This window comes from Typopeltis vanoorti, chromosome 7, assembly GCF_054136105.1.
Source record: "Typopeltis vanoorti isolate ZY-2024b chromosome 7, IOZ_Tvanoo_1.0, whole genome shotgun sequence".
NCBI lineage: Eukaryota > Metazoa > Arthropoda > Arachnida > Uropygi > Thelyphonidae > Typopeltis > Typopeltis vanoorti.
Genome location: NC_143555.1, coordinates 96,067,928 through 96,082,409, shown reverse-complemented (window position 1 = coordinate 96,082,409; position 14,482 = coordinate 96,067,928). Strand labels below are relative to the sequence as shown.

The following is a 14,482-nucleotide window of genomic DNA, read 5'->3' as shown; positions in this document are numbered from 1 at the left end:
TCCAACTCTTCTATATAACTAAAAAATTTGAGGACGTCATCGGTCTCCTCGCCCGAAAATTCTGGGAACACCTCCTGTGGGTTAATATAACGAAAAAATTTGCTGTTATCATTGCCTAAACTACTAGAGGAATCAGTCATATTTGCATCCAGTTTACAGTAATTTACTCTTTAAATTTTTCAACAACACTTAATTACACTTTTGTCTCTCAGTTGTCTGACCTACACCCAAAACCAACTTGCTGTGAATAGCTTGTAATTAGGATTTAATTAGCTAAACTACATCCTGCCGACTGCGCCATTTATGTTGTGTCCCAATTTACGATTATTAGGCTTTCAACTATCCTTACATGTGAAACTCTACTTGTCTTTATCCAAATCTTATTTATATACGAGATATCACCCAAATACAAATATTCAAGCTTCTTCTCCCCTTAGTGTCCCTAAATATTTATTTTATACTGCACCTTTCAGGACATTTAGTTTAAGATATAAAATTCAAAAACAAGGAGCAATTACCAAAATGTGTCCGAGTGTGAAACTAATATGCAGTAGTGACCTTTATTTCATGACTTAACAAATCCCCCCCCGCGTTATTAAGTTCATACGTTGTTACAAGTGGTGCATTAAGCGGCAATCTAAGACAACTGTATTTTCAATGAACAAAAGTTTATTAAACTATTAAACATGGCATAATTTATTCTTTATCAAATAAAACTCAATTCAATACTAAGAATATATAATACAAATTTTCACTAGCTAAACACAATTATTGGGTTAAGATCCTACATGAGAATTGTGATCATATCGCCATAACAGAATCTATACATATAAACATGCATAATTCTCGAACTAGTTGATCCTTTGTCTAACCCCTTACTAGTTTGATCACGCTATAATTCTGTATTTTCTAGGACATATATAATCAGTTACTCTAATTTTCTCACTAAGACAATATGGATTAAATTTATCCTTTCGCTGAGCTAATACACACCTTTAACCTTTAAAACTCTCTTAATTAAAATACGATGTACATGCATAAATCTCTAAGCACATGAATTATGTATTAATTAATAATAACAAGCCCATTTTTATTCTAGTATGACATGTACTAAAGTCCTAGTATAATTTCTCATTTATCCTTTCAACTGTTCAGTAATTGAACAATGACTACAGTTACATATGATTTGAATTGACACGAGATTTTAAGTACCTTTTGACTTGGGTTTTCTACACTGGTCTCTACCTTTTTCCGGTATTTTACCTTCCTAGGACAAACTCTTCTATAACTTATCACTCCTAAGTTCTTTTGGCACTGAGATGGGCTTTCGCAATCTTTACCTTACATTCTTCAATCAGGGACATACATAGGGTCATCTATTCTATGGCAGTGAAATTCACCACGTGGGCACTGATTCCTTTATAGAATTTTCTTTCTCTCGTTACGATCACTGGATAATGAAACATACGGACATTATCTTCTCTTTTTAACTAAACGGCGTCCCTCATTTCTTACAATAGGAACACGGAATCGAAATCCCGCATACTTTATTTCCTTATTGTGTCGGAAGGAGAAAACTCCTAACCCGTCACTCAGGAAAACCGCGTGAGACCTATACGAAGACTCGTGAAGAAACCTCTGAGGGAAAAAAGCCTTGTGCGTGTGCGTGTGTGTGTGTGGGGGGGTCTTAACCCTTTTATACGATAACTGCTACTGGCACTTCAATTTCTTTTCTTCCCCCCTTACTGGAGTCGATTTCACTGACCAATTAGAGTGGCGTTTCTCTGCCAAAACGTCATGCGGCCTGTGTGCATGTAACTGACACGTGACGAAGTCTCAATTCGGGAATTATGACCTTGAGCTTTGGTTTAAGATAACCTCTATGTAATCTATACTAAATTAATCCCCTTTCCAAAATTTTCTAAGAATTAACTCGAATCTTTAATCTCTTATTTCAAGTGTAAAAACTAGTCTCTCACATACAAAATCCTATGACTAATCTTCTTTGCTTTACTTAACCTTATTTTATCATATCACAACTGTAATAAATTTCCCTTTTTTTTTTAGTTCAACAAACAATTTCAGCTATATTCTTCACTTGGATGCAAGCATGTTTTTCTTCCTTTTTATATTTTGTATTCGTGACTTTCAAAGGCTCTTAACGATATCTGCTTAGGAACAAGCTTGCTTACTTTGTTATCTATACAGGGTTTTTATTTCTTCTCTTGTTACATCATGATAACTGAAAATTTCACATTCTTAAGTTATCAGGGTGTAACAACAGAGTGCTAAGAGAGAAGCTGTTCAAAGTGTTACAGTTGTATGGTGTCAATGGAGCATTATATCAAGCACTACTTAGTCTATATTTGAGTTTTAAGTCAGCAGTTAGAATCGAAGGAAGTACAGGAAGAGATGGTCTCATGTTAAATCTGGTGTCAGACAAGGATGTATATTATCCCCTCTGTAATTTATTATCTATATGGATCACATTATGAAGGAAAGTGGTATTAAACTTGTCAAAATTGGAGATGTTAATCTCAGCTCTTTATTCTATGGCAGATAATGTAATACTTCTAAATAAATCTGCTACAAGACTGCAAGATTCACTAACTAAATTGAATAACTCTTGTAATAGATTACTGTGCTCAGGTCTGGTCACTTGGATTCCTTGGAGATGAGGAGGTTGTGGAGAGGGTTCAGAGGAGAGTGACTAAGTTGGTGAGTGATGTAAAAAATACTCCCTACATTGATAGATTGAGAGCTTGTGGATTGCAGCAGTTGGTTGATAGGCAGAGAAGAGGGGGGGATATGATAGAAACATTTAAGTTACTAAAAGGTTTTTATAAGATTGATGCAGGGGAAATGTTTCAGCTGTGTGATAGTGATGGAAGAACAAGAGATCATCCCTGGAAATTAAGGAAAAGTCTGGTTAACAAGGGTGTGAGAACTGTGGAATGCATTGCCTGACTCAGTTGTGAATTCTTCATCTGTAAATGAATTCAAGAAGAGATATGATGGATATTGTTTTGATAGTTTGGGTCTCCCGCAATAAGTCTACTGACTCCATGGAGATACCCATAATAATAATAATAATAGATTTGGTATGAAGGTCAGCAATAACAAGACAAAGACAATGAAAATGGGCAGCAGCATTGAAAATATCAACAGCATTTTGAATGGAGAACCTACAGAACAGGTAAAACATTTCAGCTACTTAGGCATGATTTTTAATGAAGATGGTAAATTAAATATGGAAATAGACAACAGAATCAACAAAGCTGGTATGGTAGGAAGTCAACACTGAATAAATTTATATGGAATAAGAGAGAAATTAGTCAAAACACTAAATTAGCTGTATACAAGACAGTGTTCAAACCAATTTTAACTTATGGATCTGAGAGTTGGGTTAGAAATAAAACACTTGACCAAAGACTAGAGACTGCAGATATGAGTTCTGAGAAAGATTAGAGGAGTGAACAAATGGCATCAGTGGCAATGTCATATTAAAAACAAGGATATTAGGAAAGAACTTAACATGGTTAGCATCCAGGAATGTGTTAGCAGAGCTAATCTCGGGTGATATGGTCACTTAAACAGAATGGGAGAGGAAAGATTAGCAAAACAAGTGTTCTTTACCAGGTTTGCAGGAAAAAGACCCAGAGGAAGACAAGATATTGGTCAGTGTTTCCCAACGTTTTTTTGATCATGCCCCACCTCAACACTGACAGTTGAGTATATCAGTATACGAGGTGAAGAATGCAACATATTTTCTAATTGCCCCCCTTGTGGGACGTATGCCCCTCGTTAAGAAACATTGATGTATAGGTTGATTGATACAGTAAAAAGTGCCTTATATCTGATAATGTTGAAATCTTGACAAGTAACAGATTGATTTGGAGGAAAATTGTAGATAGGAAGTTAGTAATGGTGTAAGTTTTTCATGTAGTACTATTATATTCTGTACACCCCTTGAGGGTACATATCAGGAATTTGATGATGATGATGACATTTCATCCTAACTTTGCAAGATTTCTTCTGGTGCAAATATACAAACTAGTAGACAAAACAATAAGAACAAAGTTGATAACTGTAATGCAGTTATAGAAGAGACTGATATTATTTTTAAAATACTTCCAAATGTTCAAAACCTTCTGCATGTTTACACATTCAAGTGAACATGTTTGACTAATGAAGACTAGAATTGTACTCAGACAAGTTAATGTTTTGGTTAATATTTTGATATTTAGGAACTAATGCCATTTCTAAAGACTGCCGAATTTTTCTCTCTATTGTGTCATAACAACAGTGTAATAGTTCTGATTTATCCCATAAAACTTGATGTCTCATTTGCGAAGCGTCTTTTGGGTTAATGCGTTGTTCAATTGACTTTTCTGACTGTCCACAGTAAGATGACTGGCAATCACAAGTTTTTTCCATAAATCGCAAGAACTGGCAAGTGCTGGTTCAAATGAGCACTTGCCATAAATGCAACAAAACCTCCTATTGATAATTTTTCACATTTTGAATGAGCTGCTCTCAATAAGCTTAGAAACAATTCTGACATAGTGATCTTACCTGCAGACAAAGGAAATGCTACTGTTATTATTGACTCAGATGATTATGACCAAAAATTAGACAGCTTCTTAATACTGACACTTACTCCATTATGGATCATGAACCTACCAAAAATCTTCAAAATTGCACCAATAACCTTTTTAAAAACAACCAATGAATTTAACATAGAAACCAGACTAGCTTTCCGTTCTCTTCATCCAAGTCTACATGGGACATCCAAAATTCATAAAGTAGACACACCTCTACATCCAATAGAAGACAGATTCTCCGTCATATCTTCTTGACAAACATCTAGCTAAATTACTAAAGGGCCCGACAGGACATTCACCATCCTTTGTTAAAAACTCCAAACATTTTGTTTAAAGCATCAGCAACATTATCCTTGATGAACATTACATTTTAGCAAGCTTTGATGTAGTTAATTTGTTTACCAATGTTCCTACTGATGATCTACTTGCAGTGCTTCAAGATAAATTCTCTAAGAAGGTTATGACACCCCTCAAAGAATGTATTTCATTTGAATACTTCAAATATCATCATCAAATCCTGCCATGTATCCAGGGGTGTACAGGATATGATAGTGCTACATGAAAAATTTACATCATTACTAACTTCCTATCTACAATTTTTCTCCAGATCAGTCTGTTACTTGTCAAGACATGAATATTATCAGATCTTATATTTCTGTCATCTAAGGCACTTTGTACCCTATCAATCCACCTATATCTTGGTCTTCCTCTGGGTCGTTTTCCTGCCAACCTGGCAGAGAACACTTGTTTTGCTAATCTTTCCTCACCCATTCTGTTAAATGACCATACCTCCTGAGATTAGTTCTGCTAATGCATTCCTGAATGCTGACAATGTCAAGTTCTTTCTTAATATCCTTATTTTTAATATGATATTGCCATTGATGCCATCTGTTCACGCTTCTCATATCTGCGATCTCTAGTCTTTGGTCAAGTGCTTTACTTCTGACCCAGCTCTCAGATCCATAAGTTAAAACTGGTTGAACACTGTCTTGTATACAGCTAATTTAGTGTTCTGACTAATTTCTCTCTTATCCCATATGAATTTATTCAATTGACTTCCTACTATACCAGCTTTATTAATTCTGTTGTCTATTTCTATATTAAATTTACTATCTTCACTAAAAATCGTGCTTAAGTAGCTGAAATGTTTTACTTGTTCCACAGGTTCTCCGTTCACAATGCAGTTGACATTTTCAACGATTCTGCCTATTTTCATTGTCTTTGTCTTTTTATTGCTGACCTTCATACCATATCTATTACAACAGTTATTCAATTTAGTCAAGGAATCTTGCAGACTCGTAGTGGATTTATTGATAAGTATAACATCGTTCGCATAAAGAAATGAGCTGACATTAACATCTCCAATTTTGATATCATGTTTAATACCACTTTCCTTCATAATGTCATATAGATAATATACATCCTCGTCTCACCCCAGATTTAACATTAAACCATCTCCCTGTACTTCTTTCAATTCTAACTGCTGACTTACAACTCAAATAAAGACTAAGTATTGCTTGATATAATGCTCCATTGACACCATATAACTGTAGCGTATTGAATAGCTTCTCTCTTGGCACCTTTTCATATGCCTTTTCCAGATCTACAAAACTCAAATAGATATCTCTGTTATATTCTCATGATTTCTCCACTATTTGTCGTAAAGTGAAGATCTGATCCTGACAGCCTCTATTCGGCCGGAAACCAGCTTGTTTTTCACCAAGCTTTTCTTCTACCATACTTCTCAACCGTTTCTCAAGTATACTTGCATATATCTTACCAGGAACACTCAGTAGGGAAATATCTCTAATTCTCACATTCAGTTTTATTTCCCTTTTTATATATGGGTACTATGAGAGCTTTACTCCAATCATCGGGAATTTGTCCCTCTGAACTATGCTGTGCAGCCACTGCAAGACTTTTATACCACCATACTTCATCATTTCTGGTCAAATATCATCTACTCCTGCTGAATGTATGCCTGTTGAGTGTTTTTTACCACTGTGCTATCACTGCTTGTTTCATTTTGCAATTTTTCGAAGTAATTACTCCATACTTCAAAGATATCTTTTTCTCCTGTTTTCATATCAGCTTTATCATCTCTAACTCGTTTTACAGCACTCTTTCCTCCATTTCTAAGCTTCTTCAATGCTCCAGAATATCTTATCACCTTCTTGATATTTATTTTCTATGATCTTGCCAAAGTCCTCCCATGACTTTTGTTTAGCTAGTTTTACACAGTGTTTAGCATTCTTGCATTGGTCTCTGTATTCTCTAAGAGCACAAGCTGACTTATTTGCCAGGAACTTTTGATATGCTTTCTTCTTTTCCTTCACTGCCTCTTTAACTTCCTGTGTCCATCATGGAGTTCTAATTTTTCTATCCTTGCAGACAACTTCACCACATGCCTCTCTAGCTGAATTAATCAGGGCTTTCATCAAGGCTTGTCACTGAATCTCCAGGTTTTGATTCCTGTTCTCAAAAACTCTTTCATTTTTTCTTCAATAATCTTTGTATATTTTAGTCTACAGTTCACATCTGAGAGCTGCTGAACTTTTATTCGCTTTAAAACTTTCTTACATGTTATTCTTTTCAATATGAAATTCAATTTTATCCTGCTCAAAACTAAATAGTGATCACTTCCAATTTCAAATCCTCTGTACACTCTGGTGTCCTGCACCAAGAAGAAAACATCACTATCAACAATAACATAGTCAATGAGACTTTTATTTCTTGCCTCTTCTCTCCATGTGAATTTGTGTACAATTTTATGTTGGAACATGATGTTAGTAATAACCAGTCCATTTCCCTGAGCAGAAATCAAACAGATATTTCCCATTATTATTAGCTTTGCTCTTTTCTCCAAATTTTCCCAAAATATTTTTGTGTCTCACAATCATTTCCTACTCGGTTATTTAGATCCCCAACAAGGACCAACTTTTACTTTTTCGTTGTGTCAGTTGCTTTTTCTAAAGTCTCAAAAAATTCCTCCAAGTCTACCTTAGTAGAACCTTCTGTGGGACCATAAGTCTCATTGTCCAGTTCCTCATTCTCATATTTGCCCACATTACTCTACTTGAGACTGACTGATATTCATGAAGATTAGCCTCGTATTTTGTGTTGAATACTATGGTTACTCCTTCTTTTCCTTGATTGTCATTGCCTGAATATAACATTTTGTGTTTATTGCTCAGAAAGATTTCACCAGTTTTTGTCTTTTTTTTTTTTTGTTTCGGTCACTCCTATTATGTCGATCTGGTACTTATCTAATTCCTCAGCTAGCTCCATTTCTTTGCCATTCAGGCTTCTTATGTTGATAGTACTGATCTTTAACTCTGGTGATGTTGAGTTGGGGTGTTTTTTCAGATTCGTTCCAGTAGCTGACTTTTTGCTGTTCACCCTGGTTCCTTGGTGAAAACAATGGGGGCCTTGTTTAACCGGGCGCCGTCCCAGCCGGCATGAAATTTTGTCATGTTGTATCATCATTTTATAATTGGTATAAGCCAATAAGAATTACAATTTGGTTGGCTATATCCCAAATTGCCAGCCCATCCTCGTTCGTTCAGTATCCAGATAGATACCCAGCAGGGTGCACCACGAGAAGGTGAGGATTGGACATTAGGTTAGAAGCCCTGGTCGGTTCTCCGCATTCCTTTAAAGGCTATGTGGAGGTCTCCTCTCAGTTATACAGCTTTGACCCTTAAGCACCACTACTTCAAATATAAAAATGCAATATTCAAACAGAACTCTAGTCTTGCCATGAAAGTGCTCTTTTGCCAGTTTTAGCAACTCTTTATATGGAAACATTTGAAAACAAGGCACTAGAAGAATACCATCATAACCCAAAATAATGAAAAATGTATGACAATATATTCTTAGTATGGAACCATTGTCTACCTTCGCTTCTGCTTTTTAATGAGTACCTAAATTATCAATACCCTAACATAAAATTCACCTATGAATTAGAATCTAATGGTTCACTCCTATTTCTATTTCCCTATTTCTAAGAAATTATGTAAATTAAAAGTTTCTATATTTTGAAAGCCTACATATAGTGACAGATATCTACATGCCTTGTCCCCTCAAAAATTGAATATTCTTTCCACACCAGGAGCAAGAGTCTGCCAACTCATCACTGACAAGGACAAACTAGCCAAAGAACCTTAACATTTTCCTCCAAATTGGCTATAATGACAACACCATCTCCAGACTATTCAGCCGACATGAGACCAGAGAAATTTCTAATGAAGAAAACAGAGGATTCATCACCCTCCCATATATTAGCTCTATTTCCAAAAAATACTTAAGGAATATGAAATCAAAGTAGTATTTACTCCCTTTAACAAGATAAGATCACTGCTCCTCTCGTGGAAAGGCTTAGACGTTGGTTATGCATTTTTTACGAAATGATTTAAGGAAATTACAACGTCAACTACGACATACATTAAAATAAATTTTAATATATTTCAATATTTCAGCAACGTCACGTTGCCATTTTCAAGAAACTTAAGAACAAGACACGTGTACGCAGGCACAACAAACAGTAAGTGAGGAAGAAGCAGGAAGCTATTATTTCTCCTAAAGTCCTAATGGTGCCCCCTAGCGGGCAAAGTTGGTATTCTTGGGAGATTGGGCTGAAGGTCTTCTTATGTAGGTTTCCAAAATTTGTGGCAGTCTCATGCAGCCAAATTTGTTGAGGTGTGGATTGTTTCTTAGGGCTGAAGCTGATTCCATGAAAAGCCTTTCATATTTGTATTTACTACGGTGTATTATCATGGCTTTCTTCCACCGTATTCTATGGCAGGTATCCAGCGCGTGGTCAGCAAGACCAGAGTGGCTGTATTGGTGAAACTGGATGTAGTCCTCGTGTTCTGAGATTCTGATATTGGCTGTCCTGCCTGTTTGGCCAAAGTAGGCCAGCTTACAGCTGAAAGGGACCTGGTATACACCAGGTAGGTGTAGGAGAGGAGGTTGGTCTTTAGTAGAGCGAATAAGGGATGTCAATTTTTTATATGGTTTATAACAAGAAGTTAAGTCATGTTTTTTTTTAGGATTTTTGTAATTTTTTCTGAGGTGCCTCGGATATAGGGTATGGGGATGGATTTAGAGTAATCCTTGTTGTGAGGGGAAGGGAGGGTCGTGGTTTACTGGTTTCAAGATTTTTTGGATTTTTTTTTTTTTTTTTTTTGGGGGGGGGGGTTGCCATTGGCTGAGAAAGTGTTGAGAATGTGGTTTAGTTCTGTGGTCAGGGCACTGTCATTTGAACAGATAAGTTTAGCCCTGTTGTGTAGTGTCTTAATGACTCCATATTGTTGTAAGGAGGGGTGGTGGGATTGTTGGTGAATGTATCTGCCTGTACGGGTGGGTTTTCTATTGACTGAGAAAACCAAGGTTCCATCAGGCTGCTGGGTGACTAGTGTGTCTAAGAAAGGAAGGCAGTTGTTTTTTTTCTTCTTCCAGGGTTAAAACTTCCAGGGATAAAACTTTTATCACACCTAAACAACCAATACCCCAGAATTTGATTCTGGGGTATTGGTTGTTTAGGTGTGATAAAAGTTTTAAAAACTTTGAAGATAAATTTCTGCTAATAAAAAAAAATCCACTAATGCCATTTATTCTCCATAGGGAGTTGGTGAGGCTGTATCCGTCCTATCTATCTTACCTTTGGAGAACGAGGGGTAGTCAATCAGTGGAAACATATACTTACTTTAATTGCACGACTCCTTCCATTCAACAGTAATAAAAGATGTTGGCCATGACTGAAAAATACATGAAAATGCTCCAATTAATTATAAAAGTAATAGCATCGAAGCTTATTATCTAAACTTTGAATTAAATATAACAAATTTGATAGCCTTTATATAATATGAATTTAAAATCAGTACCATGTTATTCAGTTGGGGATATAATTACACATCAGAAATAGAAAACAAACATATACAGTAATTCCCCCCACAACACCTTATTGGTGAGAGATAGGTTCCAAGATCCTCCAGTGGATACATGAAACCACGGATAGTACCGAACACTATATATACTTATGTTTTTTCCCTATACATACCTACCTACAATAAAGTTTAATTTATAAATTAGACAAAGAGATTAACAACAATAACTAATAATAAAATAGAACAACTATAACAATATACTGTAATAAAAGTTATGTGAATGTGAATCTTAGCAACCTCAGCATTCGATTTTTTTCTTCATCTTATTACTATTATCTGAGCCTCAAGGACTCATTGAGGGAAGCTATAAAAGGCTTTCTTAAAGGCTTTAAGAAAACACCCAAACCAGCTATCATACCTTTCCTTAAATTCATTCACACTAGGTGCACTCATTACCCCTAAAGACAAACTTCCACTCACTCACTGCTCTGTGAGAGAAAAACCTAGTATTTATCCCTTTCTTGACTGTGAACAAACTTAACTTCCATGATTCCCCCGTGTTCTCTCCCCACCTTCCATATAATGAAAAATTTCATCAGACGATATCCAATAACACCACTCAACAGTTTATAGACCCCTATCATATCACCCCCCCCCTTTCTCCTGTTAACCAGAGTCTGTAATCCACATGCTCACAATCTGTCCTCATAATCTAAATCCCATAATCTTTCCAACTCTTTTTTGCACCCTTTCCACAGCTTCTTTATCCCCTTGGGATCTGAGAGACCAAATCTGTGCATCCAAGTGTGGTCTTATCAAAGCCTTATAAAAAGGCAAAATGACTTCCTTATTATTGCATGTCAAGGTCTGCAATTATCCTCTGAGTTGAATTTGCAACTTTTGCTATGTGACCCTTGAACTTCAAATTATCCATTAATATGCCAAGATTCCTTGCCTCTTCAGTTTCTTGTAACATAACCCTGCTAATATAAAATGTTGCTAGAAATCTTATCATGCCAAAGTGAATAACTTTACATTTGCTAACATTAAACTGACAGCCATTTTCATTTGCCCAAATTTCCAGCATATTCAAATTATTTTGTAAGTGTGAATGTCAGTAGCATTCCTGATTGCCTGCCTATCTTAGCATCATCAGCAAACAATTGCGCATTTAATGTTAGACCCTGCCTGATGTCATTTCTGATGTTCCTTCCTTATGAAATTGAGAACTTTCACTTTTTCACTTAAAGGAAGAACTTTATGGCTTCTCTCTGCATATCTGAATTGCAAGTATCACTACTCTTGCACTTTGGGACCATTATTAAGTAAAATAAATTACTTGAATACAAGTACTGCAATATCATGCAACATCAGTTGAGCTGATAACTGAGACAACTAAGTATCTAATGGGCAGGTAGCATATACAGTAGAGCATGGATATGCTGGACAAAGGGATGATTCATGTCCTGGGCAGGACAATGTGAGATTTGATCACACTACTCAGAACAACGTGCAATTTTAAACTTGTGAATTGTTTATTTCTGGAATTTTCCATTTATTATTTTAATAAATGGAAAACTTTCAGTTACTATTTTAATAAATGGTAACTGAAAATGAAAATGGGGGGGGGGGGGAGATACACATTTACACATTACAGGTACTATATTTATCAGACTAGCTAATATTTTTATGGATTACAACCAGCATCTTTAGAGCATTTTAATTACTAGCTACTTACAAAAGAGATAACCATAAAGTGAACTGTATGGTTGAAACTAACACTAAGCAAGAATTAAAATCTTGGTAGGCCTCATATGTGACTATATATGTATACTCCCACATGAAGCTTACCAGGATTTTATGTAGAATATACTTCCTGGACTACATATCATATAGCCTAAACCAACATTTGACTTGAAGGTGTGCAATAAACTGTTCACAATTTTAGGTCTCTATGCAGCTACCAGACTTGCCATAATAATTGCGATATGTATTTTTTATGTTCTTTAAGGCAAACAGTTTATTCCTCTTTGTTTGTACAATGCTGTCAATTTGTTGGTGCAAGATAGCTTATCTGTCTTATTCAGTTGGGGATATAATTACAACATCAGAAGTAGAAAAACACTAAGCAAGAATTAAGAATCTGCTCAACACTTCATCCTTTGTCCAGATGTGGCAAAGGATGAACAGTTAAGCAGATAAAGGTTGTCAGTTTGTAGCATGGTCTGTGTAGGTGTATGTTAAACATACCTGAGTTTAAAGTGGTGTTAAAAGCATATGCAAGCAAAGTATCTTTTCTGAAGTACAACATTATGAGGTATAACACAAAAATGAGATGGAAACGTATTTGAGGGAACTGTAGTCTCCAAACCCTTCGAACTAAAATAAATCTTCATTATAGGTCCTAATTTCAATGTTCGAGCCGGCCTGGTTAGAGAGTGGATAGTGTATTATCTGCTCTGCAGCCAAAAGGCTGTGGGTTCGAATCCTGCCATGGGCATGGATGTTTGTGATTGTTTATCCAATTTGCTGGGGGAGGAGAGACCCAAGATTTCAGAAGGAATGAGACCAGGTAAATAATCTTCAACTGCTACCTGTATGAAGAATGACAAACAAGTGAAATGTATTACCAAAGAGGACGATAAGTGCACTGATGTGAAATAACTTGGTGAAATATGATATTTATTTATTGTTATTTATTTTTTTTTATGGTGCAAAGACATCAAAAGTCATACTGCACCAGGACACAGGTTACAGCAGTACATGTGGTAAATAGTTAGGACAATCACAAACATCCATGCCCTTGGTGGGATTTGAACCCAAAGCCTCTTGGCTGGAGAGCAGATGTGTTAATCACTGTGATAGGTAGAGTAATATTTAAAATGCACCTCTTGTGAACATGAATTCGATGAAGATTCAATGGTGGCAAAAATAATAATAATCATATATTTTCAACATTTCAAATAATGTGAAATTTTCTTCTAATTAAAAGTATGATGCTAATTTCAAATTGTATCACTACATAAAAGAATATAATTCTGAATTTGAGATAAAGGTATCAATAATATTTTAAATGAAATTTTCTAATAATGACTGAAATAGCGGATTATTTTATTTATTTATTTATTTGATTTATAGGATAGTGGTAGATTTAGAGATACTTACGGACTTAATTCTACCTCTAGATATCGTTCATCAGTCCCAAGAAAGAAAGCTTCAACCACTAAAAGAAATTAAAACTATTACAACAAGAAAAGAGAAATCCTAAGTGAGATTAACAATATTAGTTACCTGCAACCAGTATGATATGAACTATTTTCACAACTCAGATATTTTTTTAAAAAATTCTACATGGTATTCTGAGTCAGTCAACTATTGTTTTATTAATCTTCATTATTTTCAGTCAATAACTAAAAATTTTCCATTTCTTTGTGCATCCTCCTTCACTCCCGGGGGGGGGGTCTCCTTGTCAAGGATTTCCTGCTCCTTATTCATTCCTCATACTGTGGATTTCTTTGATTGTAGAAGCACCGTGTGCCCCTGTGGTTGTTTGCATCTTCACTTAGTTTATAAATATCATAATCTGCCTCCTTGGATTCCTTCCCTTCAACTAACCCGTTTCTTGTTCCTTCCCCTTTCAACCTTTCAGAGGTGTTCTGTTTGCCAAAGAAATACCTTGTGAATTGGAGACATTGGGTCCTGCCAAGTTCTTTGTCACGATGGAGACTTAGTCTCCCACTGCCAACAGAATTTCCCTGTGATGTTCTTACTACAATGGACACATGGTTTATACGAGGTCTTGTCTCTCCTGACAAAGTGTGCTCCTTCATGCTCAAGTTATCACCTGCTAGCTCACCTATGGATTTATTAACTTGGTTTTCAAGGCTCCCTTTATAAGATCGGATTCTGAGTGAGTTTCTTCCTTTCTCATGTGATTTTGGTTCAAACCCCCTTTTAATAATTTGCCTTCTTCCTAGGAGATATACTTCT

The 14,482-nt window shown here is 35.8% G+C and overlaps 1 protein-coding gene across 3 annotated transcripts in view; it reads right to left on the bottom strand.

Annotated features, from left to right (window-relative positions):
* LOC150104883 (UPF0462 protein C4orf33 homolog) overlaps positions 1-14,482 on the bottom strand; it is a 150,497-nt gene that overhangs the window by 35,344 nt on the left and 100,671 nt on the right. For all 3 annotated transcript variants that reach the window (XM_090395392.1, XM_090395391.1, XM_090395394.1), the window contains 2 exons: positions 13,658-13,715; positions 10,312-10,363 (listed from right to left, as the gene is read on the bottom strand). In XM_090395392.1, coding sequence (XP_090251518.1) covers positions 10,312-10,363; positions 13,658-13,715 — 110 coding nt within the window. The remainder of the gene's footprint in view (positions 1-10,311; positions 10,364-13,657; positions 13,716-14,482) is intronic.